Raw genomic sequence first — 26,606 nt, 5'->3', positions numbered from 1 at the left:
ATGTACCGCTCCAGCAGCGGCCGTTCCGGCCCCTCGTCTTCGTCTTCCTCCCACCGGCTGAAAGAGGGCAGCTCGTCGGGGTCCCGCGCCTCCCGCTCCAGCACATCGGGGCCGGGGCCAGGCCGCGGCCGGCCTCCCCCGCCGCCGCCGCCCGCCGCCGCCACTGCCTCGCCGCCGCGCTCCGCTTCGCCCCGTCCCCCGCTGCGCCGCCACCGCTCCCCGTCGGGCCATCGCGGCGTCTCCCGCCGATCCCCGTCGCCGCACCGCAGCAGAAGGTTGCCATCGCCGCCAGGAGGACCGGGGCCCGGGGGGACCCGGGGCCGCCGGGGCAGCGAGCACGGAGACGGCAGCAGCAGCCGGGTAACTACTGCCGTGCGCCGAGGGGTCTGGGCGCGGGGCTCGCCCCCTCCCTCGGGCGCTGTCAGGCCGCCCCGCCGCCTGCGCGGCCCCCGGCGGTGACGGCCACCGTACCCAGCGGCTCGGCGGAGGTGTCTCTCCCGGCACCGGCCTCCCCTCAGCGGTTCCCCGATCCCCCGGCTGTGCCCTGGGGTCAGCCCGTGTCGCCGCCGGCGGGAGCGGGGGGAAGCGGGGAGAACTTGGCGCGGCGGGGTCTTTGCAGAATTGCGGCGGCCCCGGGCTCTCCCTGTGCGGAGGGAGAAGGGCGATTTCCCCCGTTCCTTAACGAGCCAAATGGAAAAAAAAAATCCATTTTAAGTAATGTTTTTCCTTTAATTTCCATTACGTTTTTATTTTTCTCTTATCGGCTAGAGCCATTTTAGATAAGGCTCAAAGATGATGCTATCTTTTGCTAAGGCAAAGGCTGTAACTAGTAGCTTTCCTCCATTTAACAGTGGTTTGTTTTATTGTGTAAATATCCTTTAATTGATGGGAAGGTAACTTTTTTAATAGGATGCTGAATGAGTACTTTGTCTGAGTTCTTCCTGCTGTCATGGGTGTACAAAGGAGACTCTGTTACAGATTTATATCTTCAAGAGGTATTCTTTGATAGGCAGGGCTTTGTAGTCGGAACTGTGCACAAGGTGCTCCACTCTTCTCGCTCAGTCTTAGCAAAATCTGATTTGGGCATGTGAAACTCTGGTTTGGCATCTGAAGTGATACCGTCTTGGATGCAGACACCTTCGTTCTGAACCAAAGTGTATAGCTGTACTTTTTTTTGAGCGAGTGGCATTCGCTCACTTGGGTTTTCTTGTTACTCCTTGTTGCAACGATTGTCTTGTCTGATAACTGTTAGCTGTGGTATGTTATAGATTCACTGCGCGTTTATATTGTGCTGAAACAAGAGATTTTCATATTGGGATATTTTAGGCTCTGGTTCCATGGTCACTCAATCCAGCATGTGTACAATTAAAAAGGACGGTACACTGAGTTTTTCCTCTCACTCTGCAGTATATTCTGCCTCCTCTCTTGTACTCAAACTTGTATTTGTGAAGTTGCGGGGTGAGGTGATTTGAGGAAACGATGTGGCTGAAAGTCAATCCAACAAAAATATATTGTCTGCTGTGATTCATTGCATGATGGGACCCCAAGAGGGAAGGGGAATTGCCCTTTCCGATGGTGGTACAGGTTCTTACTGGATTTCTTTGGAGCTGTAGCCATAGAAGAGATCACAGGTGGTTGTGGTGGAGGTAAATTTCAGCTCTTGGTGCTGTTTGTTATTTAAAGGTGAGCTGTCCTGAAGGTATGGGAAGATAATGTTGTATTTGACAGTTAAGCCAAGCCAGGCTGGGAAGGTTGCCTCTGGCTGTTTGTTTTTAGGCTGTATTTCACTATTATCTCAGTCCTATAAATTGTATGTGGCTTAGCCCTACAAATTGCATTGCTAGTAAGCCCAGGTTGAAAATAAGTAATTTTTTAATAGGAGATAATTTTTAATCTGATTCATGTCAGTTTGGGTTGTAGCTCCATGGACAGTTGCATGGTTACGACTGAGGGGATAACAAACTGGGATACAGGAGCAGAACTTTGAGTCTTAAACTGGCTTCACTATTGCTCAGTCTGCCATTTCACTGTGTCCGTGATAAGCTGTGAACTTGTGCTGGCTGTAACAAAACTTTCAATGCCGACTGTGTTTGTGGTTCAGACTTGGAGAAATTTCAGCTAGGAGGTTTTGACTGGAAGCTTCTAACCCCCTTTAGGGGGGAAAAAAAGCCACCAAAACCACCTGCTTTACACAAACATTGCTCTTGACAAATGCTAATCTTTCAATGTTGTTTTGCACCCTTCTGGCTCAAGTTACAGTAGTCATCTCAGCAAATTGTTGCATATTCTTGTTTTTCTTGCCTATTCTAATTTCAGAGAAGATCGAAAATTATTAATCGTAGAAATCAAGCTCTAGCAGGTTAGCTAGTGCTGAACTGCTGAGCTAAATAGATTTTTTTGTTGATTCACAAGAATATTACTGCATTTAAGGAAAACCTTTCCCTAGGAAGCAGCTCTTACAATAAAAGGGATCTTCAGGCAATTAAATATAGCTCTTTAAGCCTGTCTTGTGCTGTCTCTTGCATATGCAAAAGGCCAGTGTAAGTAATTCTTACATTGTGTATGTTGTGCACATTTTTTCCATGAGTTTTTGTTCACCAAAAGGTGTTTGACCAACACAACTTCTTTAAAAGTGATGTTAGAAAGCATAAAATAAGTATACAGGTTGATTTTACTTTTCAGAAGTACTATTTACAAAATTGGCTTTAATTAGAGAAAGATAAAAGCTGGGCTTATGCTGATGTTTTCCAAACAGTGGAACTAAGTGTGATCGAAACAAAGCAGACGGTAGTGTGTTGGGTCAGCATGATTGGGTAAAGTTTTAATAAAGTTTTCAGATTTATATGACTTAATACCCCCTCTCCAGAAATTTGAGGATAAAAAAAAAGTGTGGAAATGGGGAGTTACACAAATGTGGTAGTAAGTGGCATTTTGGAGCTCTCACTGAGATTTATTCAGACAGAAGACTGAGAGGAAGAGGAATTTAAGCTGCAATGAGGAAGGAAGGCTTGGAAGAGGGGAGCATATGCGTAAGGGTGGAAGATGTGGAATAAAGACACTGATGGGGTAAAGGGCATGGGGTTGAAAAACAGAAAGGTTTTGAGTACAAGCTCTGAATTATTATCCCTACCCTTTGTATGAATTGGAGAATGGAAGGAGCACCCTTTGAGGTTTCTTATTCCCTTTTCTTGTTTCTGGGAGTTGCTTTTTTTTTTCAGATGGAGTGCGTGCATTCCCAGGTTGTCACCATTGTTGCCCATTTTCTCATGCATAACTGGGATGCTGACTGCCAGTGGAGTTGTGTATTGGATATTGTACTATGGATGGTGTTAGTTTCTTAGTAGCTAGGGAAAACTTTGTGGAAGCTGGAAGAGCATGGAGTGAAAGCAAAGTTTTGGGGTGAGTATTGAAAAATGTAACGGAAGAGAGGAAGGTCAGAGCTGTAGAGTGAGAGATGTTGGCAGTCTTTGTTCTTGCAAGGCTGACACATGCTGCTTTTATTTGTCCCTGCTGACCTGCATGCTTGTTCTCCTTAGAGTTTCTCTCAGCTTCTTTGCTTTCTTGTAAGAAAATTTGCTGAAGTTACAGGACTAGAGTATGTTGGGTTAACAGAGAAAGAAGAAATGAAGAGCTGGTATGCAACCTGTACATTTATAGGGCAATGGTAACTGCGGTTTAGGCGCCAGAACAGGAAGGGAGGAAAATGCAGTGCAGCGCATAGGTAGGAATGACTAGTGGTTGTTTTGGTGCTCCAAATGAAAAAGCTGTTAAAACTGGAATTTCTCAAACTTAAAAAATAAATATGTGAAGTTCAAATATATACCACCATAACTGCTGTCTCTGAGCAATCTGTGTGGCAGTCATAAGCAATCCTAACATCTCGAATTTTCTAAATGTAAACTATTTCTTTCCTTTGCCCAGAAGTTTATTCTCAGATGTAATCATCTCTTCTCTGTCTGCAGTTCCTGGAGATGGTTGTCATGTATGTGCCCAACTGTCCGACAGTCTCGATGGCAAGAAAATGCCCTTCAAGATAATCACTTCTTGGGGCAGCCCTCAAAATTCCGTGTTATAGTCGGCGCATGTGAGCCTTCGGACTGCGTTTGTGTGAGACACGGGCACCTTGTATATGTTGTATCTTAGCCAGGCTGTTGCAGGAGTGTGTTGTGCTATACAACACAGTTGGACTTAGAAAGTAATTGAAATGTGTTCTAATAAATGCTGAGATTGAGATTAATGGAGCAAACCAGAAATCACTAATATGTTACCTTAAGACAAGGCTATGTGCGCAATGGATTCTAGTGCAGATTTGTACTGCAAGTAAATTTTGTTCAGGCAAATTTGCAAGGGAGTTCTTTTGCTTTCTTGTTGGAGGTTATGTACTGTTCTTTTGGTCTCTTGGAGGATTGAGCTGAATCTGTTGCATCTTCTCAGGGTGGATGGAGGCAACATAGTGCACCTGCTAATTGTGACTGCAGTTTTCAGCAGTGAAAGCAATATGCAGTGCATGACTAGTTTGGCAGAACGGAAGCTAGTTCATTGCTTCCTGTTAAGCAGAATTTAAACCCTGTTGGTTTCAAGAAGTAAATCAAATATCTCTCTCTTCAGGCAGTCTCATGTGTTTCTTGTGGAACTCCCCTTACTTTGATCATTCCTGTATTCTAGTGCCATATTCTAGAATTACGTGAGGTGTAACTAGATATGCATAACTTACCAGTAACGATATTTTCTGTATTGAGTATGTGTCCAAAGGAAAGTCTGTGCAGAGGCAGTTAGCTCAGGCCTTCTCTGCTGTAGCTTTTTCAAAGGCAACTTTACTTAGCTCTGGTTTAGCTCTACCTATAATAGATAATGATAATGGGAATTCTGTTGTAGAAGGTGTTTCTATAGTCACTGGCGTTTTTAGTATTGTTACTCTTATCTGCTGAAAGCAGCATGAGGTAATGAAAACTGTTGAAAACATCACTGCTAGGAAAATCTTTGTTTACGCTGGTTTATACTTTGGTTCATGTTGCTACTAAAGCTGGAAAGGGCCAGAAATCCAGACAATTTTATTAAGAAATTCCTGGCACTGCTTTTTGTGCAATGTTTGTTTAGCTGCTTCTCCTCTACAAAGAAAGGAGGACAGCAGCAAATCCAGGACATGTTGAACTGCTCTCTGTTTTTCCACCTTCCAAAATGGTGCTTTATGAAATGTACTTTTGACTTGAAAATTTCCCTTCTAGGTAATGTAAATATAGAGCGTGTTATTGGCAGCTGAGATGAGAAATTAAATGCGCCCAATACCCTCCCTTTCTTTAGTAACTAAAGACAATTGAAATATTTAGAACAATTTTTCTTCTAGTTTGATTTTTTTAATTGATCCATCCACCCCAAGTCTCATATGTTAAGCAGAGCAGAGTCACTTGCCTTTCTGTAGCCAAGATTAAAATTCCCTGATTGATGGGCTTGCACTCTTTCTTCAATTTACAGAGACGTTCACCGAGTCTCCGCTCTGAGTCTTCACTGGAACAGAGTTTGCGGATTACTGTTGGTAATGACCGGTATTGCATTGGCACACCAGAGCGAAGGAGGCTGCCTGATAGACTGGGCTCACCAATTGATAACCTGAGTGACAGGTATGGTCCTCCACAGGTGGGGATTCAAGTGCGTGAAACAGTGAGAACATGGGAATGACTGTACTGGGTGAGACCAAACATCTCATTAGCCCAGCGAATGCCTAGGGAATGAGGATAAGAGGGCAAGCATGTCGTGATGCTTCCCTGGAATACTCCCCAGCCTCCAGCAATTTGTGGTGCAGGGGATTCCTGAACAAAAGTCTCTGTCAGTGTTTATAGTAACTCTAAACAGATATTTCTTCTCTGATTTTTGTCAACTGCTTCTAAAACCCATATAAACTGAAAGGATCCAGAGTGTATTACAGGAGAGAGCTGCTTCGTTTGACAATTCACGGCTTCAGCCACCTTCTGTTTCTTATGAACCTACCTGGTCCTGACTGAAAGAAAGGTTATTTGTGGACAGTGTAAAGCTTCAACTTCCTCATGTGTTGAGAGGAATAAGCTGCTTTTCTGATTTTTGAGAATAGTCCAGAAGAAAGCTCTATTGTAGCTTGAAGAAAATTTATTATTTTGACTTTAAAAACCCTGCAGAGGGGTTCTGACCCTGAACAAAGTCAGACTGTTTGAATTCTTAGGGCCCCTTAACTGGAATTGGAGAGAAACTTAGTTAATGAAGAGATGTCTTTCATGTTAAAAATACCGCTGTGGACAGTGAAGTATAAACATTAGTAGATACTGTTTGGAAATCTTTGCCTTCCATAGGAGAACAGGTATAATCTGGCAAAAGAAGTAAATTTAGAAGACTTCATGCAAATAACATAATTTTTGTCTTGAATTGCAAATTTAAAGATGGTGTAGTTTGTGTCTCAGAGCAGACAATTACAGTTTCAGGTCAGGGATAGCATCCAGCACAAAAAAAGCACTATAGTGTCCATTTTTGATGCAAATATCCCCAACTGTTAAAAAAAAAAAAAAAAAAGAAAAAGAGAAGTGAGCAGAATAAGCGAATTTCCTGTCTTTCTCAAGTGTGAGATTAAGTTTCAGCAGGTGTGGAAAACCAAATGAGAATTTAGTTTTTAGCACTGTCACTTTTATGCCTTTACCTCTGTTCTCATGGAATCAGTGTTCAATTTGTAAATCCCCTGTGCAGTCTTCTGAATGAAATAAGTGCATATGCCCATGGAGAGTACAGTGGTTGGAAGGAGCAGGAAATGGTATGTAGGAGAACTGGCACTGCTCTGGTAAATGAAGAATGTGCAGGAGGGAGTGTGTGGGGGAAGTGTGTGTCCCATTGCTTCCTCTTCTCCAGTGAGGTTTTATATTTAACCTGTTTTGTGATTATGATGCATGGATAGAATTAACACCGGGTACAGTGGAGTTTATTTTAATGAGTGAAAATGACAAAGAACTTTCACTTTATTTCTGTTACAGAACCCATAGATGTAAAAAAATGGTCAGAGAGTAGACTCCTGAAAAGGTATAAAAGTGGCAGTTGAATCAGAATGAGAATGAGAGAAAGTGAGACCATGTAGACGCCAGTTTTTAAGTGACTTCCCATATATTTATAGTGTAGATATGCAATAACTCCATGTGGTGGTTAATTTTACTTTTTTTTTTTTTTGTCCAATGTGTTTGTGCTGGCCGCACTTGTCTGGGTGGTGCCCACTGTCCAGGAGCTTGAAGTGTGTGACAACCTAGTCATCCCTTAGCTTTTCGTAAAGCTTCTAGGTACTGCTTCTGACTTCCAAACCTCTTCACTGTTTAGCCATTTTGGTTGCTTTTAAAAGATGCTTTGTATCTGGTTAAGGACATTGTTTATCATGTATTTTTTTTTTCCCCTCTGAGAGGCTGCCCTGGTACTGGGACACTGACTTTATATCTATCACTGGGCTTTAAAGTAGCCATTGTTGTGAATCATCATTGGGTTTAATGGGCATATCATATTCTTACTTGGCATGTGGTACGTTCTCATTTGCATTTAAAAAAAAAAGAAAAAAATAAGGTGTTTTCTGAAGATGTCTCTTCAAATTTTGAAGTAACTGGAGCAAATAATTCTGAATTTAGTTATTCTCAGCTATTTTTGCTAACTACTCAGAGATTTCAAGCAATCACTTTTACAAATTATTATTTGTAATTTTCAGGGCCTTGGGATGGTAGGGAGGTTCATTAGCCTATAAAGGAAATAAAATACCAAAGAATGGAAATCAGGGAAGATTTTGGGTTCTCCTGCAGCAGTGGATTTTCAGAATGCCCCAGGAAAATTTCTATGGGTGTGTGTCTACTACAGGTCCATCCTAAAACATCTGTAAGAACTTGCCCTTAGTTTCTAGGGCAGCTGGCCTCGTGCACATGTCTTAAGTAAGCACACTGAATGCTGCTGGCCTGTGACTTCAAGGTCACCTAAGCAGCTTCAGTCTTCTGCTTCAACAGATTAGTATTTTTTTGTCTTCCAGAATCTTGGTCTGTCAAAGTGTAGAATATATCTTATCCCTCTCCCTGTCTTCCATCTCTCCCTCTGTCAGTATTTTTAAGACATTCTGCCACTATCTGACCTGCATAAGATAGACAGAGTATCCCACCAATTCTTTCATCTGAGGTTAATCCAAAAGATTAGACCATATCACTGCAGAGACTTGGTCTGTGTTAAGCTGTGCTCTGAAATAGCATTTTTTCTGGCATAATATCAAGAGTGACAGTTGGCTTGAGTATGAGCAGCTCATCTGACTTTCTATTCAAAGACTGTCTGTTAAGGTGGAGTCCTGTTGGTTGCTGACAGCAGAGAACCATTATTTCTGTTTCTCTGTGTGTATATAAATATGCCAAAAAATAAACTTACTTTACACTAGTTGTAGTTCTCTAAGGCGTCATATCTATGTACTCTGTGGTCTGTTCTCTTCTCTGAAACTGCGAATTCCAGTAATTCATGGATTCTGTGTTGATGAAGGAATTGGGATGGTCACAGTGGTACCACCTTGTATCCTCTCTCAGGGATGCAATAGCCTGCAGTGGACATGGCTGACTAAAAGCACCCAAACTAGTTAAGAGGGACATATCTCTGTTGGACTGTATTTACAGGTAACATATTTCAAAGAATCAGAGTTTCTGTAAGGCAAGTAATCCTTTTCGTCACACTTGTATTTAATCTTTGGGTTTTAAATCTGTATCTTAGCTGTTCAGAGTGTATTTGGAACATCTTTCTAGTTGTAAGTATAGTAGGTTTACTGTTCCTTTCTTTTGCAGTATGATTAAATATTCCTTCTCCTTTGTCACTGCAGTCGGAGCATTTGAATTGCAGCTGACACCTGGCAAGCACGCATGCAAATTATTTGCACAAAAATCAGCTGAAGGTGTATGGTGAATACATCTGTTACTCCACCAGGTGTGTTCATACAGCTTGTATAGGTTTACCAGGCTCTTCGGAAAAGGTCGCGCTGAGGATAAACACACCGTTATGTAGGCTGCGAACAGCAACATTTCTGTATGAAATTCTAGCTACTTTTTAAGATATTTGGGTGCTTTTGGAGGGGGTGGATGTGTGCAGTTTTGCTGGAAATTGAGAGGGTACTATCTAATGCTGTGGGTCCTGGTGTGTGCCGTGTTTGCCTTATAAGATGTATCGGACTGATAAAGCATCTAATAACATATGAAATGTTTTGGAATGATGCAAGTTAGAGATAAAGTGAAGTTTTGCGTTGGCTTGTTCTTAAATATGCATGTGTAAACTATGAAAATACTCAAGAAGACAACTTGTCTGTTTATGTCTGTTATTCTTTAGTCTGGTGACTTTAAAAACTGGGGCTATAATTATCTGCAAATTTTTTGGAAGATGTCATCTGATATGACTTGATTTGTCCCTTCTCAGATCTACGGAGGGACTTTTTTCAGTAGGAGGAGGTGATTTTGGAGGATTCAGGCAATCATACATAGTTATCACAAGTTGATGTCTTGATCACTTGGGCAAGACGTTTCTCTAGGGTTCTGTGCCATTAATTTCACTTAAGGAGCACATTTGCTTCCCATGCTTGGAGGAATCTTGCTATATTTTCAAAATATCTGTGAGTAAAAACAGCAGCTTGTTTGGTTGTTTCTGGCCTGATTCTAAAGAACAGTCACAGAAAAGTTTTTAGGGGTAGGGAAAAAGGCCTTAGTTAAAATAGTATTCCTAATTGGGGATGTGTGTAGAAAGCAGTCCAAAAGAAGCTACTCCAAGAGATGTAGCTAGTTAACCTGGTGTCGTGCTAGTTGCACATCCACTGTGTGTAATAATGCAAGGGCTGGAACAAAGGAATGATAGTATTGTGTTTACTATCCCTGGTTCATAGATCTCTTATCAAAAACTGTGCTTGCTTTTTGGGTTATAGCAGTTCATGTCATGAGTGACAGTCCTGTCTACTGGACTTTCTGAACAAAATGTTGCTAGAACTTGTGGTCCTTGTCCACAGCTGAAGATAAAAAGAGGATCTGGTTGCATTTGCCAGTGTTAAACTGAATTATGCCTTGAATAATTAATGTGAAATGTGACCTTGGCGTCTTGGTGGGAGAGATGAGGAAAGGGATTGTGATCTGAAATATGATAGTAATGTTTTTTTTAAAACGTGTAGTCTTTCTTCACAGAAATAAATCCATCCTATCAATTTTCAAGACTCTCCTTCTGCAGTATGAGTTGAATTGGTCATGTTACTGTGTTTGCAGGTGACTTCTAGGAGGGAAGTGTAGTACCATTAAAAAGAAGTCTCCCTCTCTCCTCTGTCCTTTATTTACATAAAACGTTGCTTCTCTTTAGTATGGAGATGTTATTCTGAAACTGGTTTGGAAATTTCTTACTCTTGAGTAGGAGTAAGACTTAGTTTACTCCAACTCAAGTACTTATGTTTATTCTATGCTTCTCTTACACAGGGATGATATAGCCGATGGTCCAATATTACTAGAGGCCTCCATGTCCTCGAGGCCTTGAGGAGATACCATCGCATGAAGATCAACCTTCAAGTCCTTTCATCATGAGACATGATGAAGATTACCGCAACCGAGATGTTTTCCTGCCGTTCAGATTATAGTCCACATTATGGTCGTCGAGAAGAGCTGCCTCGTGGATCTGAAAGAGATGGTGACAAACCAGGAAATCCTCCTACCCACTGAGGCCAGAAGAGGAGGGGACGAGAAATAAAACCGTCCCACGGTACGAAAAGGATGAGAAAACGCATGTGTGAGTGGAGAGCATCAGGGTTTCTCATCAGGAACACGAAACTATCGCAGACGAAGCCGCAGTCGCAGTAGAAGCCCGAGCCCATCATACCTGCATGAAGAATTCCGAGAGCTTGACCGTGCAAGGAGGAAAAGAGAAGAAGAAGAGCGTAGTAGAAACTTAAATCATGATGTTTCAGGCAGCAGTTACGTGATCCCTGGCTTGACTAACACACTACAGTCTTCTGAGCCTCGGTATACTTATAGGCCTGAGGAAATCCCATCAATGCCCAAAAAATCTATGTTGAAGAAACGAGTGGAGCTGGAAGTAGGAGCCTCCTATTCAGGTTTGATCTCTGTCTGTCTGTCTATATGTTTTACTTTCCAACATAGTCATTTCATGATACAGAATGTTAGTTTGATTTCCAAAACAGAAAAGCCAAATCTTTACGTTTTCCTTACAGTGAGAGGACGGGTATCCTTTTTGCAGGCCTATACAAGTTGGGATTGCATTAGAACTTTAATATGGTGAAGGCATTAATCAAGAATCATACATATATAAAATCTGAGGCAGAATAAAATGTCCTTGTTGAAATTCAGCCTAGGATCCTGAGAGCGGGGCCCGCTTTTATAGAAGAGCTGTCTTTTTGTACCACAGGCAGTCAGGACATTGATCAAATCTCTCTGCCTGTCACAGTGCCTCTTTCTTGTTTCTTGTAGACTTAGAGAACTGCCTAATGACATCCTCAGTACCTCTGGCTGAAAACATCTTAGAGTTTCCTTACTTTTTTTCCTTTGGACTGTAGGCTGGGATCATCCCTATTTAATTTATGCCCAAGCTATACCAATTGAGTCTCAAAATTAGGAGCAATGGAAAAAAAAGCAGCAGTTGCGACCACTGTGATAAGTGACTTTTCTCATGTTTTAGTGCATCGCTTTTCGTCTGCCTGTTGTACTGATCAGTTTTTGGTTTTAACAGGACATGTTTACCTCAGGAGGTGCCCCAATACTGAGGATCTCATTCCTTACCCATTACTGGAGATCCTATTTAACGTGACATTAATTATGCATATCTGAAGAAGTGACTGGGTATAACCTCAGTGCAGTTTTTTACCTCCTTAAGGTGTTGAATCCTATTTGTCTGTGATTAAATTCAATTTAGAAGTTTCAGTTCTTACGCTTGCAAAAATTAATGAATATAATTGTGATTTTATGTATTCTCTGGGATAAGCATTCATTGCTGGACATAACATTCCAGAATCATTAAGCAACCTTGTTTTGTAATCTTCTGTGTTGTCTTTCAACTGTATATTGTCTTTTCTAACTCTTTTTCTTGAGCTGTGAACTCAAGGAGAAATTACAATTGTTCCTTTTGTTTGTTCTGTGAGGTGCATTAGTCCCCTCCTAGAAGGTGCTGTAGTAAATAGTAACTTCTCTTTCTTTCAGCCTGAAGGCTTTTCAAGCAGTTCAACTCCCAGCAAGGATCTTCCTCTTCTTTCTAGTCATTCGTCTTTGGCCTCAGAGCAATAACATGACTCCTTTTGCCTCTGAAGTGGAGAACTTTCTCAAACGGTTTAGCAAAGACTCTGTTGTGGAGTCTGCAAACAAGGAGTTACATGATGGTTCATATGAGTGGAGCTCACTTCTCTGGGACTCCCCAAAGATGCTTTCATGTTTGAAGAGAAGTTTGGAAGCTTCTTAAGTCACAAGGAAAAGGTAGAACCCAAGTCGGAGCCTGCTGATCGCCATACTGACTTCCTGCTGCCTCATGAGAGGGCCAGTCAGGATGGCAGTGGTTTCTCCCGAATTCTGGGCATGATGGCTGATTCTGTGAGTGCGCAGGAGAAGAGGAGGCGTAGTTTTCCCCGACATTGAGGATGAAGAGAAATTTCTTTATGGTGATGAGGATGAAGACACCAAAATTGAATCTCTTCCCAGTCAGAAGCCCCTGGTGAGTTGTGACAATGAGATAATAGCCAGAAAGTAAGCCCACCTCCTTCTCCTGCTCCAGCTGTCAAGCTGGATCCTTCAGAAGAGCCTAATGCTGAGTATGCAAAGATTCATGACTTACTCAAAACCATTGGACTTGACATTGGTGTTGCTGAAATTGGAAAACTGGCTGTTCGTACCCAGGAACGCCTTCATGGCAAAAAGTTGGCATCCCGTTCTCCTGATCGTCGCTCTTCAGATCCTCGCAGGCTGGACCCTTGGGACTTGCGTCGCAGCCGGAGTGACACTCGTTCTCCTGAGTCAAGCCAGCAGCACTCAGCATCACCTCCAGTCTCTTTCCAGCAGTCTAAAGATGCATCCTCTCTTCAGAAATCAGAATATACAAAGAACAAGCCAATGGGACAGGATATACCTCCATGTCCACCAGAACAGCCTCTTCCTTCTGTCTCTCTTATTCCCTCAGTTACACCAGCTCCTGCTGGTTTGCCGCCTACACCTACCTCTGTTTCCCAATACCAAATTCCAAACTATTCCCAGTTCTCTGCCCCTCAAATGCCCCAAAACTATCCACCTCCTACAATGGCCCCTCCAGGATATGATGCATATGGGCACTATATGGCGTATGCAGCCCCTGGCTGGACCATATACCCCTCTGCCCAGCAGCCTAATCCCACCCTGCCAGAAGCTCATGGTCTTCTTACTATGGCCATGTCAGCAAACCCCACACGTCCCAACCTCCGCGTGATTGAGACAGTCTCTATGGGAAAGGATGTCCCTGATTTAAAAAGAGATGGTTCTGTGCTTGTTCATGTCCCTACCACTCCTGCTCATTCCAAAGCGCCCCTTCGTCTGTCGTCACACCCTCTCAAAAATACTACAGAAAAGATGTCAGATGAAAAAAATCGGGCAGCTCAAAAGCAGAAGGTATGTTATCTATTCTAATACATCAGAATATGTTAGACTGCTTGATTGCTGGGGTAGAAGCTTTTCCTCTTCAGGTGCACCTTTTTTTCTTTTCCTGAATGATTTAAAAGCAGTTGGACTGAATTTGCTTTCGTTCAGGATTTCTAGGCATTTGTCCTTATTACTCTGTGATGATTTAAAAAAATGCATTTAAAATCCCTCAAAGTTGTACACCCATGAGTTATGGCTGAACAGGTGAAATCAAGCAGAAAGTTGAAGTTCTTGTGGCAAGCCAAAATCTTACAGAAAATCCACATGGTGGCCACAGCTTGGCTTTAATCAGCTGAGCTTTAGATGTTGAAATACCTGAAGATACTTAGATATATAAATACCTGAAAGGACAGTATAAAGAAGATGGAGCGGGGCTTTTTCGCTGGTGTCCAGTGGCAGGACAAGAGGCACAAACTGAAACACAGGAAGCTCCATCTGAACATGGTACAATAATACCACGGTTATACCTATATTAGACATTCTTAAATACGTAGTAGAGGATGTCATCATTCACAGTTGCATACAATTTTCCCTCTACATTTGTATTAATTATCTCTTACAAGAATCACAAAATCAGAAGAACTTAAGGGGAACTGTTCTTTACTTGGTGCGTCTGACACCCATTTAGGTTATGGTTGTTAACAATTTCGACTTACCTTGGTTTGTATGGTAATTACCATAGTGGAGAAGAAGATATTTTAAAATAGGAAACTGTAGTTATATAACTGTCAAAGGACTGAAAGATTCCTGAAAGTTGTTTGGGTTTTCAAACTGGTGTCCACTCAATTTTTGTTGTTAAAATAAGGGCATTGAACCATAGAATGATTTGGGTTGGAAGGGACCTTTAAAGATCATCTCTAGTTCCAACTCTGCTGCCGTAGGCAGGGACGTCTTTCATTGGATCATGTTGCTCAGAGCCTCGTCCACCCCGGCCTTGAGCACTGCCAGGGATGAGGCATCCACAGTTTCTCTGAGCATCCTGTTCCAGTGCCTCACCACCCTCATCGTAAAAAAATTCTTCCTTATGTTCAGTTTAAATCTACCCTCATTTAGTTTAAAACCGTTACCCATTGTCCTGTCCCTACAGGCCTTGGTAAAAAGTCTCTATCTTTCTTATAAGCCCTCTTTATGTATTGTAAGGCCATAATAAGGTCTATCCAGAGCCTTCTTCTCCAGGCTGAGCAACCTCAACTCTCTCAGCCTTTCTTCGGAGGAGAGGTGTCCCAGCCCTTTAATAATTTTCATGGCCCCAACAGGTCCATGTCTGTCTTGTACTGGGGGCCCCAGAGCTGGATGCAGTACTCCAGGGGTAGTCTCACAAGAATGAAGTAGAGGCGGAGAATCGCCTCTCTCAAACTGCTGGCCATGGTTTTTTGTGCAGCCCAGGATACAGTTTCCTTTTTGAGCTGCAGGCGCACATTACTGGCTCATGTCTAATTTTTCATCACATATCCATATCTGCATTAGAGACATTCTTTCAGTGTAGCTGTGCTCATGATACATTGAGTTGGTAGCTCTGCTAGTGGAAGAGCAGCACATGGCAGAGGCTGGAAGCTTTTTGTCTACTCAGTTATATCATGCTCCTTAGAACCAATCAGGCCATGGAAAGATGGACCACTGAGATAACCTCTGTGCTTTTTGTTTGAAGTGACTTAAAGAGGAGTACTTACTCAAAGTGCTACATCAGCAGATAAATGAACTTTCACTGCTTGAGGAATAATAATTTCTTCAGCTGACACGGTTGAAATTTTGTTGTTAATGAAACTTGTCACTTCTGGAAGAGCTCTGTTGATTGAAGGTGTGTGGTTTTCTCCCGCCATGACATACCCTGGTAGCTCATCTGATACGTCTTGGCAGAACTTTTAGGACTTTTGTCTCCACTACAGATGTCTTTGGCTTGAGCTTAGTCCACTGTTTTTGCTGGGATGGCTTGGAGTATAAAAGGTTGCATGCTCCAGTCGATGACCCTGTGCTGGCAGAAAATCCAGAATGAGACGATTGTGTTTTGGTGATTAAAAAAAAAAACAACACAAAAAAAACCCCAAAACTTGTGGCATTTAAGACGTGGCCTAACTGTGTTGGTAGAACTACCAGGGCTTATTCTGGGCAGGATCTAGGGATTCTGCCAACATTTACATTGCTATAGTAGTAGTGATTCTCTAGCAACCAAGAGAATGTTTTTGTTTGTTCAAGGGAGGAGTCTGTAGTAAGCTTTAAGAGCATTGTGAAGGTAAAAAAATTGGGATTTGTCTCTTGAAAAATGAAGCTGAGAAGGAAATTGAAAGAATTTTTCAGGTTTCATTTTAGCATATTGTCTGGTTTCCTTCTGTAAGCATCATGAAAACCAGTGAAAAGTGGATTAGTGAGCTCCTCATGCCAGAATTTACCTTATTGAGCAAGAAATAAACTTCATCCAAGTGTTTAATTGCAGACAGTTATGCCTGCAAAATAAATTTGATGATAAAGTTATGATCAAATTGCAGCAGAAGCCTAAATAATAGCCAAAATTGGCCAGAGTCAAAGCAGGAGGCAAGGTGAAGGGCTGTGAAGTCTTTTGTTACTGATGGAACATGCCAGCTGTAGAGATACTGCATGAGTTTCGAAGAGCCATTTAGCGCTGATCTTCCTTACCCCTGCAGAAGACAAGTCAGCTGAGCCTAAGTGCCTTGGGAAGTGGTGCAACAAAGCAAGCAGTTTTGGGGAATACACTGTCCAAAAGAAAAAAATCACCTTCATATAGGATTGAAGTGTGAGCACATGCTATAGTTACCTGCTTATGCAGAGGAAGAGTTATATTTGTTGTGTTAAAATGCTCAAGAATATTTTGAGAATAGTGAGCAGTGTTCTGTGACTGAGGTCTTGCTGTCATTCATGCAAGACTGATTAACGTGTTGGGAAGAGAAGAAAATCCAGTTCCCTTCCAATCTATTTAGGTGATAGAAGAGAGAGAAAAACTGAAGAATGAACGAGAAGCACGGCAGAAGAAGCTTTACTATCTCAAGACTGAATTGGACAGGCTGCGTAAACAGCAAGGTACAGTGCATTCCTCCCTGCTTTTTTTTTCCATGAGACGCGTCACAAGCCTCAGTACCTGCTAGGAGAAGTGAAGCCCAAGATAATACTGGTCTATAGTTTAAAACTGGTATTTTCATACTCCGGGCAATGCAGAACTCTTGAGAAAGCAAGGACCTAATTACTATATTAAAATTAATTATGTGAAAATTTGGCTGTTACACTGAAGCAAACAGTTGCTCTTGCACCTTCTTTGGCAGCTTGATAAGTTAAATAAATTACACGTTGTGCATTTTAGTGCTTTAGAAGAAATGAGAAATAGTAACTGAAAACATGTCAGCATTCCTTTCAATTTTTCATGAATCTTATTTGGAGAAGGAAAAGTCCTCTCTAGACAGGGCCTTTTGTTTTTTTAAGCTTTTCTTTGGTCCAAGTAAATACTAATTTCCCTTACCTTTGGAAAATTATAGTATCAGATTAGAAGGTACGATTAACTTTTGCTTGTTTGTTCACACAGGCAAATAGTGATTATTAAACTAATCCCCTCTCTTGAGGGTTACGGTGCCTCTGTTAGGGGTGTAGAGGTGGATCATGCAGATCTAGTGATGCTGTACCCGAGAGTCAGTTTCGTCTTTACAACTTCCTAGTTAAGATTTAGCTGTAATATTTATATTAGTATTTTACTTGTTGCCAGAATGGTTTTTACAGATCTTAAGACAGTTTTCCTGTTGCATTTTCAACTCTTCTACTTCCTTGATTGGCTCAGGAGAGATGTTGAGGAAAAAACGTCGTGAGAAGGATGGACATAAAGACCCCTTGTTGGTTGAGGTGAACAGACTGCAAGAGAATATTATAAAGGAGATCTCAGAGCTGCATAAAGAATCTGATGCAGCTGACAAGAAGCAGTCTGAGCTTGACAAAGTAGCACAAATCCTGGGGATTAACATATTTGAAAAACCCCGGAAACCATCTGTGGAAACCAAAGATTCCTCGGAAAAGAACAGCAAGTCAGAAAATGCAAAAGGGCTGGAGAAAACATCTTCCTCCAACAAGGTAAAGTCTTCCGGCTTGTGTGCTGATGATTTTCCAATTAAGAGAAGAGGGCACTGGGGACACAGGCGCTCCCAGACATTTACTAGAGGATCATTTGATGTCATTTGTTATCACATCTCATACGCCGGTTTTGGTGGTGCATGCAGGTGAGCATCAATGTATCATAATTTCCCTCAGGGTTTGTGCAGTTCAGTACCACTCACTGTTTTTGATCTTGGTTTTGCTGAGGTCTTGGTTGGATTGAAGAATGTTGTGAGTGTAGCTGTTCAGTCTCTATGCAATACCAGGAGGACAGTCTTTTATTCTCTACAACATTTCTGGCATGGCCTGTCAAGGAGGAATGTTTGTAGCAGCAAAGCTCTCTGCAGGTTTGGAGCATGTTGGTCTTCTCACAGGGTGATGGTATTAACAAATTGCGACATTTACATATGATTGTCAGCTTAACATGATTATTACATACATGCTATGTGTTTCTCTTAAGAGATACCAGTATACATCAGTATGGTCTCTCTGACATGGTCTCTACTACTGAGTGCTGGATATACCGAAACAGGCTTATCTCATCCCAAAAGATAGTTTTACTTTGGAAGTTGTGTATGGTAGTAACATCTGAAAGGTTATGCATGTATTCAGGAGGTTAATGATTTTGCTTTTCAGATGTTTATTCAAGTATGTAACTGAAATAGCTGATGGGAAACAGTAGATGCTTTTTGTTTAGACCTTACTGTATATTTTTTGCAGAGAGGAAATGTTACTAGGGTAAGAGGTATTCCCTACAAGGTCATTCATATCTATGTATCCTATAAACTTTTCCTCGTGCTTCGTCCTGGTCTGGTTCAGAGATCTCATTAGATGTCTTTCATTTTAAGGCTTACTTTTGTGTTTTGTTTTTGTTATTTCTCAAAACATCACTGAAATCTTGTATCCACTTATTTTTACATATCATTTGCTTCAGTCGCCACATAAGACTAAAGTAGGCAACAATATCTGTTAAATCCTACATTGCATTAAGTTATGTTGCTTTCTTATCTTGAGATATGGCATGTATGAATATACTTTTAATTATTTTAACTTTCAGTGTTTCTCTTGTCCAAACCCACAATTACTTGATTGTTTTTTCATAGTTCCTTGTTTTGACATGGAAAATTCTGATTTCTGGCCAAGAATGTGGAAACCAAAGATATCTGTAGGCACATAGAACACTGCCCTTAGTCTCCTTGTAATTCACCTTGTAATTCTGATTGTTAACTTTTTTTAATGAAAAGAAAGACAACGCAGGCCTTTTGACACTGAGACCTTGTGGTCCCTTGCTGCTGAACCTGTGTTTGTGTGTTGTAGTTACATAGTCAGTGCAGAGGTGAAGCTAGCCTTGTTGTACTAAACAGGCAGATGGTTCCTTCTGGGCTCTAAATAGCAGCAAGTTATAAAGGCATCTTTGAGCTGGGGTTAAGCACAAACTGCAGTTAAGAGCTGACTGTCACCTATCTATGTGAGCAGCATTGTCTTTTTGAAGTTCATATTGAGTATTTTTGTAGGATGTATTGGATGGGTGTATGTCTGTAAATAACACAATGACACTTCTCAGACATCATGAACATCGTTTCATGCACTTCCTGCAAATCATAAGTTGATCTTCTCATTGTTTAAGAGAATGTCAGCTTTGCTGTTCTGTTCTTGCAGACAGAATATTTGCAAATATTCACTGGGTCACTTCCTGCTCTGCTACCAAGAGCTAGATTGGTTTGGGATATGAGTATCTATGGGGTGCATAGTGGCCTGAGTGTCTCTGCATCGTTCGTTACAATGTATGTTGTGTGGGGTGGTGTTAACAGGAGAGAATCTATCCTTGTTCATCAAAAGGAATTACAAGTAAGGCAGATGTTATTTAACAGTTTTGAATCAGCTTAAGTAAATTTGTTCAACACTGATAATGAATAACTTGGAAATCATGCAGCCAACTCGAGTCTGCTAAGTTAACATGCTATTCTTTCCAGATTGCCATGCAGATTAGAAATGATAACATAATAGGCTTTCGGCCATTGGAAATGTAATTCAAAACTCGAAATACATGTAGTACTGTCATCATCTAAATTAGCAGGGCTCATTCATGATCTATTTCAGGGGTTGTTTGTTTTGCTGCTCTGTAGTGTTAGTGTAGTATTAGTTTTGGCTAGAATCCTGAAACGTCTGTGTATCACTGTATGGCGTCTTTCTGTACAAATCAATGTAAGTGCAAATATCACATGCTTAAATCACAAGATGCTTCACCTTATGGGCTTAGGTAATCAAGAAAACACCATCTTTCTATTATTGCTAAGCAATGAGCCTTCTGGAGAATTCAGAAACTCTCAAATAATCTGATAAAGTTGATGGAGTTAAATACTTTTAGTCAACTAATTCTTACTTCCCTTTTCATTCTGCTTCCATCCAAGCTACTTTTACAGTAACTTCTGAATGCTTCTAAGGGAACCATTTTAGGTCTTCTGGGCACTGTTTGGCCAGTATGATAAATTGAAACTGTTCAGATCTTTATGTGAAACTCATAAAGTGGGGAAGGGTGCATGCCATAGGGAATTTGTTCATTTGGTTCCTTGATTGCCTACAACCATCCAGCCATTACCTCTGGGAGCCTATTGGAAGTTCTTCACTGTGGCCACGCAGCATCTTAGTCGGCAATACCAGCTCTCTGAAATGGTGGAATTAGCCTGGGCGCTGAAAAGCAGGTGATATATACTTTTTTTTTTTTTTTTTGGTGCGTGGCTTCTGCTGGAGGCAGGTTCTGAGTTCTAGAGCATTGTATCCATCCTGCCTTGTCTTAAGAGAAGTGTTTCCTTTTGTTCAATTTAGGAATCAAAAACTACTAATGAAAAATCCAGAGGTAGAAGCCCGAAGCCAGCAGAATCCTCTTCACAGTCTTCCAAACATCCTTTCCAGTTGGCCAATATTTATGAATATTATGATGCAGGGAACCACTGGTGCAAAGACTGCAATACCATCTGCGGGACCATGTTTGACTTTTTCACACATATGCATAATAAGAAACACAGACAGGTATGTTGCAGGCTTCCTTCACTAAGTGCATTTCATATTGCTATAAATACTAACACAAAAACATACATCACAGAAACACATTTTACAGGAGGAGAACCTGAAGTAATAATGAACCCAAGAAGTCGCTTACCAAATTCTTTTTCCCTAATGTTGGACTTGAGCGGTTTGACCACTACCGGTGTGTTCCAGCCAGTGTAAATGGGGCCTGTATTCAGTTCACTCAGGAACTAGAATTTGATATTTGTGTTTCATATGTTTACCTGTCCTTTGCTATAATTTACATTTTACCCTTCTCACAGGTTATTTTCTCATTGTAAATTGCAAAATGGGAGGGGAACGAGAGGAAAACATAGTTCCTGTAAATATTTGCACATTGATTTTAATGTTCAGTGTTCTGAAAATATGTTAAAAAGGAAAAACACAAGTGTACTTGCCTTGCTAGTGTAATATATGAGCCTGTATACCTCTGTCACTATGCAAATAGACCCTGGATCCTTACAACAGACCTTGGGCTTCGAAGACCCAGAGTGAGACCAAACAAGACTCCATAAAACGCATCGATAAGATAACTGTTCCTGCCAAAGGTACGTTAATTTTTTTTTAACTTGCATATCATCTCCCTTTGCCCTCCAGCAGGTTCTTGTTGCTCAGAGAAAGGAATTTCAAAACTTCTTCTTGTTATAGGAGCACATATAGATATTATATTACTAGGGAAAAGGCAAATTATTTAATTTCTTGGTTGTTCTCGTGGAAAAGGTTATGAAGCAAGAAGGTGGGAGAACATAGCATGGTTCCGTCTCTTCTTTAGAGTTTAGGTTTTTATTTCGGTTATCAGGCGACTTTTTCTTTCTCCGCTGTAGTTCTGAAGTGATTTTTGCTAACATATTAGAATTCAGAACATGACCAGAAGAGCTTGCTGTGTTTGGGCAGATCTTGTCCAGTTCTCCACAGAGTCTTGCAACAGACTTTTCCATTTGATACGTTTTTAATAGAGGTGTCCCTGAAAAATCACTGATGAGTACTTGGTAGAGTGTGGATACAGAGACTCTGAGAGACCCATAAGGAAGGGGCTGTAAGTCATTTGAAAATTAATATAATATTTAAAAATCTAAATGTCTACATAGGCCTGCCAGTGATCAATCTCTGTTTACTAATCTCTTATGTACTTCTAGCAGTGCCCACTAAAGGAGGATCTGCAGTGTGTTAGATGCTGGTTCTGTTGGCACAAGCATGCAGTCTTGCTGAACTTTAGTGAAAATACTTTTTTAGAAACCAGGTGTTTAGTATTTGAGCAGACTGTACCACAAAGGTAGAAAATAGATTTAACACTGTGGGAAATGTTAACCTGCTTGAATAGGGGATAGCCTTAATATAGTGAAGAGGACTAAAAGAATTTTTTGAATCCTAGTAATGAAGCTTCTTCACTTGACATGTTTGCTCCTGGTAGAAGTGTTTCCCATACTGTAAGCGTAAGGAGAGAAGCATTAACTGTTCCAGAAGGAACATTGCTGGAGATTTCGCTGTTGTTCTTTGATATGTTTATCTGGCTGTGTTAAGAGCTTGGCATTTATAAAATTTCGTTTCTTTGATCATTTTCTTCGGCCTTTTCAGGCTCTGAGTTTCTCATTCCCATCACTGGATATTATTGCCAGCTCTGTCACGAATTTTTTGGAGATCAGATCTCAGCAGAGCAGCATGTGAAAAGTCATCCCCACAATGAGAAATACAAGGTTGGTAACTGGTGTACCAGGAGTGAGTCATTCTTTGCGTTAGCTTCTACTTGTTCTGTCTTCCTTTCCTGAAGAATGACGTTTGACTCCTCGGAGTATGTGTATTTGGTTATCTTCACTACGTTCTGCTGAACTAAACAAGCAGAGCTTCCCACTACATAGAGACTAATCTTCATCTGCATGAGGCTGAAATAGTGTTTAAGTCCCAGTGTTGATTTTCAAACTCTTCTGTAAAGTGCCAGCACTGCTGCAAGCCACCACTCAATTCACATTAAATTACAGAATGTGGAGTTTGTAGCATCTCAGTTTCTTGGTAGGAAGAAGTTCTCTGCTCTCTTAGTGTTGAGATGGCACTTACTGAACAAGTCAAAACTGTTAGAGAACTGAATTTATTTGTTTTTCATGGAAGCAGTGGCTGAAATTGTGCTATTTATTTCCACAGAAATACATAGATGAAAACCCACTCTATGAAGAAAGGAGAAATCTAGACCGTCAAGCTGGATTGGCTGTAGTTCTGGAAACAGAGCGCAGGCGGCAGAATGAGCTGAAACGGAAACTAGTTGAGAAACAGAAAGAAGAGAAGGATGAGAAGAAAACCAAAAATAGTGAAGAAAGAGGAAGGAAAGAGCATCCCAGAGCTTGGAGAAGGGACTAGTGAAACTCAAGGCAAAATAGATTCTTCTGGGCGAAAAATGGGTATCAAGCTTAAGCTGAAGAAGGAGGAGAAGAAGGAGGAGAAAAAAGAAGAAAAGAAAGAGGAAGCTAAAAAGGAATCACCAAGCCAGATGTCCTTTGGGAAATTCAGCTGGAAAAAGATTGAGAGAGAGGATAAAACCCTAGGAGGAGCTATTCCAAAGGAGGAGAGTACAGAAGGAAACAAAGAGGAGAACAAGTGTCAGTCTGGGAAACCCCATGTCAAGGCCATTGAAATCAAGCTGTCTGGGAAAACTGTTATTCCACACACTAGCCCATGGACACCAGTCATTTCCACATCAACACCAGCAAAAATTCTCCCCAATCTACCAGTTCCCACTATGATTTTCAGGAAGTCTACTACTGCAACGGTTAGCAACCAGCACCTTTGAACACCTTTTTATCCATAAAATCCTCTGGAGCTACCACTAAACATTGCCTGTGGTAAAAGAAACCAATGCAGATCTTCTGCTTCCTCCAGATATCATCTCAAAAGCTTTTGGAGGAGAAGAAGTAATTTTAAAGGGGGCAGAGGAGGATTTGAAAGCAGCAGAGAAAAGTGAGTCTCCTCAGACTTCTGATATACCACCTCCACCCCCTCCTCCACCAGCAGTCCAGCAGGCAGCTGTCATCCCTGCAGATGAAGTAGCTCCAGGTGTGTCTGAAAGCGAACAGACAATGCTGGCAATGCCTGTGAGACCACCACCACCTTCAACTGCTTTCAGTGAACAGGCAAAAAAGGTAGAGAAACGGAACTCTTGCTTGGCCACAGCCAATGCTAAAGATCTCTACGATATTTTCTACAGTAGTGGTGGAAAGGGTTCAGCTGACAGCAAGCTTGCAAGTTCTGCACTTCCAAATGGAGAAAACTCTAACCTAATAAAACCTGCAGACTTATCTGCAAACCCTAGAATAAATAACAGCTCATCCTCCTTGAAAGAGGATCCTCAGAATGTGGCTACTGAAGTTAGCCAAATCCACTCAGCAGAGAGAAACTCAGAACTGGAGAAAAGCGATATTCAGGAGACTTTAATACTTCAAACTGAGATGAACCCTGACATTGAAAATGGTGTTCAGAAAGAAGTAGGTCAAAAATTTCAGACTCTTCTTTCAACAGATGTCCGGACTAAACTGAAAGAAGATTCCTCACAATGTAATAATCAAGTAATGGGGAGTTGCGTTCTTCGTGAGAATCAGCCTGAAATGAACAAGAAAGCACTTCAGCCTCAGCTATCAGAAATGTCTGTCACAGAATTGCCAGAAACAAAAACTGCTTCTGGTATCCAGATGCCTGCAGAAATTGGACTTATGGATATAGGAGGTAGAGAGCAGGTAGGCAGTCAGGAGTTCTGTGATCTACAGAAAACAGAGGCCCAAAGAATGTTGGACAGGAAGATGCAAATAAAACTGCAGTTACTAACACAAATGTTCCTGGTACCTTGGAGAAAAATGTAGAGATGAAAGACTGGGAAGTAAAAGCAGTAAAGCCTGAGCTTAGCTTACACCCAAAGACTTTGTTACCTGAAACACAGAATGAAATCAAAAATTTGGGAAATTCTTATTTGGTAGAGGAAAAGTTAAGTGATAACTGTAGAACTCCCTCAGAAATTGATCGTGCAGGCTCGCTCTGTGATTCTCAAACACTTCAAAGAAAAAACTTTAGTAGCAGTATGACAGAGCAGAATTCTATTGATGCCTCCTTAAAAGATGTAAAACTGCAAAGTGTAGCTTTGGAAGTGTCTCATCCAGGAGTCCTTGGCGAAGCTTCCCGAAATTTCAGAAAAGCAGAATAAGATTTCAGAATTGACAAGGAGTCCTGCTGAATGGGACACTTCCAGAACTAGTAATGGAGAAGAACAGGTCATCACAACCCGTTCTTGTTCTGAAAGTGGTTGGAATCTATCAAATACTCCAAATGTAGAAATAAAAATTGGTTCTAATGAAGGTAGTGCTTCAGAATTGACAGAAGTACGGCCAGACACATGTCTCGCCAACACAGAAACCAGAAGTAGCATGTTAGAAGCTCAAGAAAAACTTCGTCCTGAACCCTTCAGGCCATGAAGAATTAGATAGCCAAACCCAAAGGAAGGAAGTTGCATGGTTAGTTAGTGCCTGCTCTGCAAACATTGTTGAACTCAGATCCAGTGTAGAATTAGTAGTTGAAGTTGAAAAAAAGTCATTAGGACACACTGGCTCTGATGCAACATTAGATAATGTTTTTGTCAAGAGAGATGAAAAAGAAGTAGGGACCGGAGGCTTTTCTAGGGCTTGCTCTGATCTTGTCCAAGGGTCAGTAGTTGCTTTATCAGCAGATTTCCATAGAGAGCATCTTTCAGAAGAAGCTGTCCACTCTACAGAAACAAAGCATGAGGTCGTAAGAACCTCAGCAGCCAGTGACTTTCATCTGAATACTACTCACTCAGGATTGAACACTGAGCAATCTGAAAGTGTCTCTGCAAATGTTTGTGTGGATAACAAAGTTTCTTTAACATCTGAAGATGTGAAACACAATGAGACTCCCTCCCAGAAAGCAGAGTTTGAGTTCAAAAGCACTGATTTCAGTTCGGGAGATACTAAGGTAAAACATGAATGCTTCAGCATCCTTACAGCGGGACTTCTAAATGAGAATACGAAAGAAATCTCAAAACTAGAAACTATTGCATCCATTAGGCTGGAGTCCGGTAAGCTTAGGAAGCTGGACATTGAAAAACAATGGATGAAACAGAGATGACTGGTTTTGCTGGATTGACTTCTGGTAGTCGGGAAGATAAATTTTGCACACGGATTTCTCAAACAGCTATGCCGCAGCTTGGATTGCAGTCCTCAAATAGTGACCACAACAGAAGTGATCATGCCAGTTCTAGAAATGCAGGGCATTTCTCCATGTCCGAGATCCTTCTGCAAGTGGAGGAGAACAAAGGTCGCCCATTGAAATGCCATCACTGAGTTGTGATGGAGGCAGCACAGAAAGTCAGGCTTCTGGGTGCGTGAAGCTTTCCTTCCTGGGCTCAAAGAAACACACGGAAAGGAAGGTGGCTCAGGAGGCAAGGGAGTATGCACCATCCAGAGCAAGAAGACTGAGCAAACAGAAACTGCCGACAGTAGTTTGGAAGCTACAACAAATTCAGGAATTTCTGAAAGCTTAGCAGAAAGCCCAGTGGGTTGAAGTGAACCCAGCCAGTCCCAATATTTGAGGAGCCAGAGCTGGGATTATTGTATATGTTTTTGTTTGGTTTTTTTTGTTCAGTTGAGGGTTTTGGGTGTATTTGCATCCTGTGGTAGGACTCGACTAAAATGAAAACATCATCAGAAACCAGACACATACTTTATTCTGTACATAATTAATTGTGTAAAATGTTTTTTCATGTGAATTTTTTTGCCAATTTCTTTTCTACACTCTGCTATTAAAATGGAATCTCTCGTT

The 26,606-nt window shown here is 41.4% G+C and overlaps 1 protein-coding gene across 1 annotated transcript; it reads left to right on the top strand.

Moving 5' to 3' along the window:
* On the top strand, positions 1–26,606 carry ZNF318 (zinc finger protein 318). The gene is given in 32 exon segments (XM_086631644.1): positions 1–360; positions 5,473–5,618; positions 10,455–10,490; positions 10,492–10,596; positions 10,598–10,668; positions 10,671–10,757; positions 10,760–11,097; positions 12,186–12,254; positions 12,256–12,378; positions 12,381–12,599; positions 12,601–12,712; positions 12,715–13,613; positions 16,577–16,676; positions 17,422–17,708; positions 20,556–20,759; positions 21,244–21,343; positions 22,371–22,489; positions 22,932–23,081; positions 23,083–23,557; positions 23,560–23,613; positions 23,616–24,138; positions 24,322–24,557; positions 24,560–24,802; positions 24,984–25,222; positions 25,224–25,403; position 25,631; positions 25,663–25,887; positions 25,890–26,017; positions 26,019–26,064; positions 26,067–26,102; positions 26,105–26,167; positions 26,170–26,606. Coding segments are annotated over 32 exon segments (6,153 nt in total). The 3' UTR covers positions 26,349–26,606.

The sequence above is a fragment of the Tauraco erythrolophus genome, chromosome 2, assembly GCF_009769465.1.
Source record: "Tauraco erythrolophus isolate bTauEry1 chromosome 2, bTauEry1.pri, whole genome shotgun sequence".
NCBI lineage: Eukaryota > Metazoa > Chordata > Aves > Musophagiformes > Musophagidae > Tauraco > Tauraco erythrolophus.
Note: the sequence above shows the minus strand (reverse complement) of the source record. Positions and strands in the feature narration are given on the sequence as shown.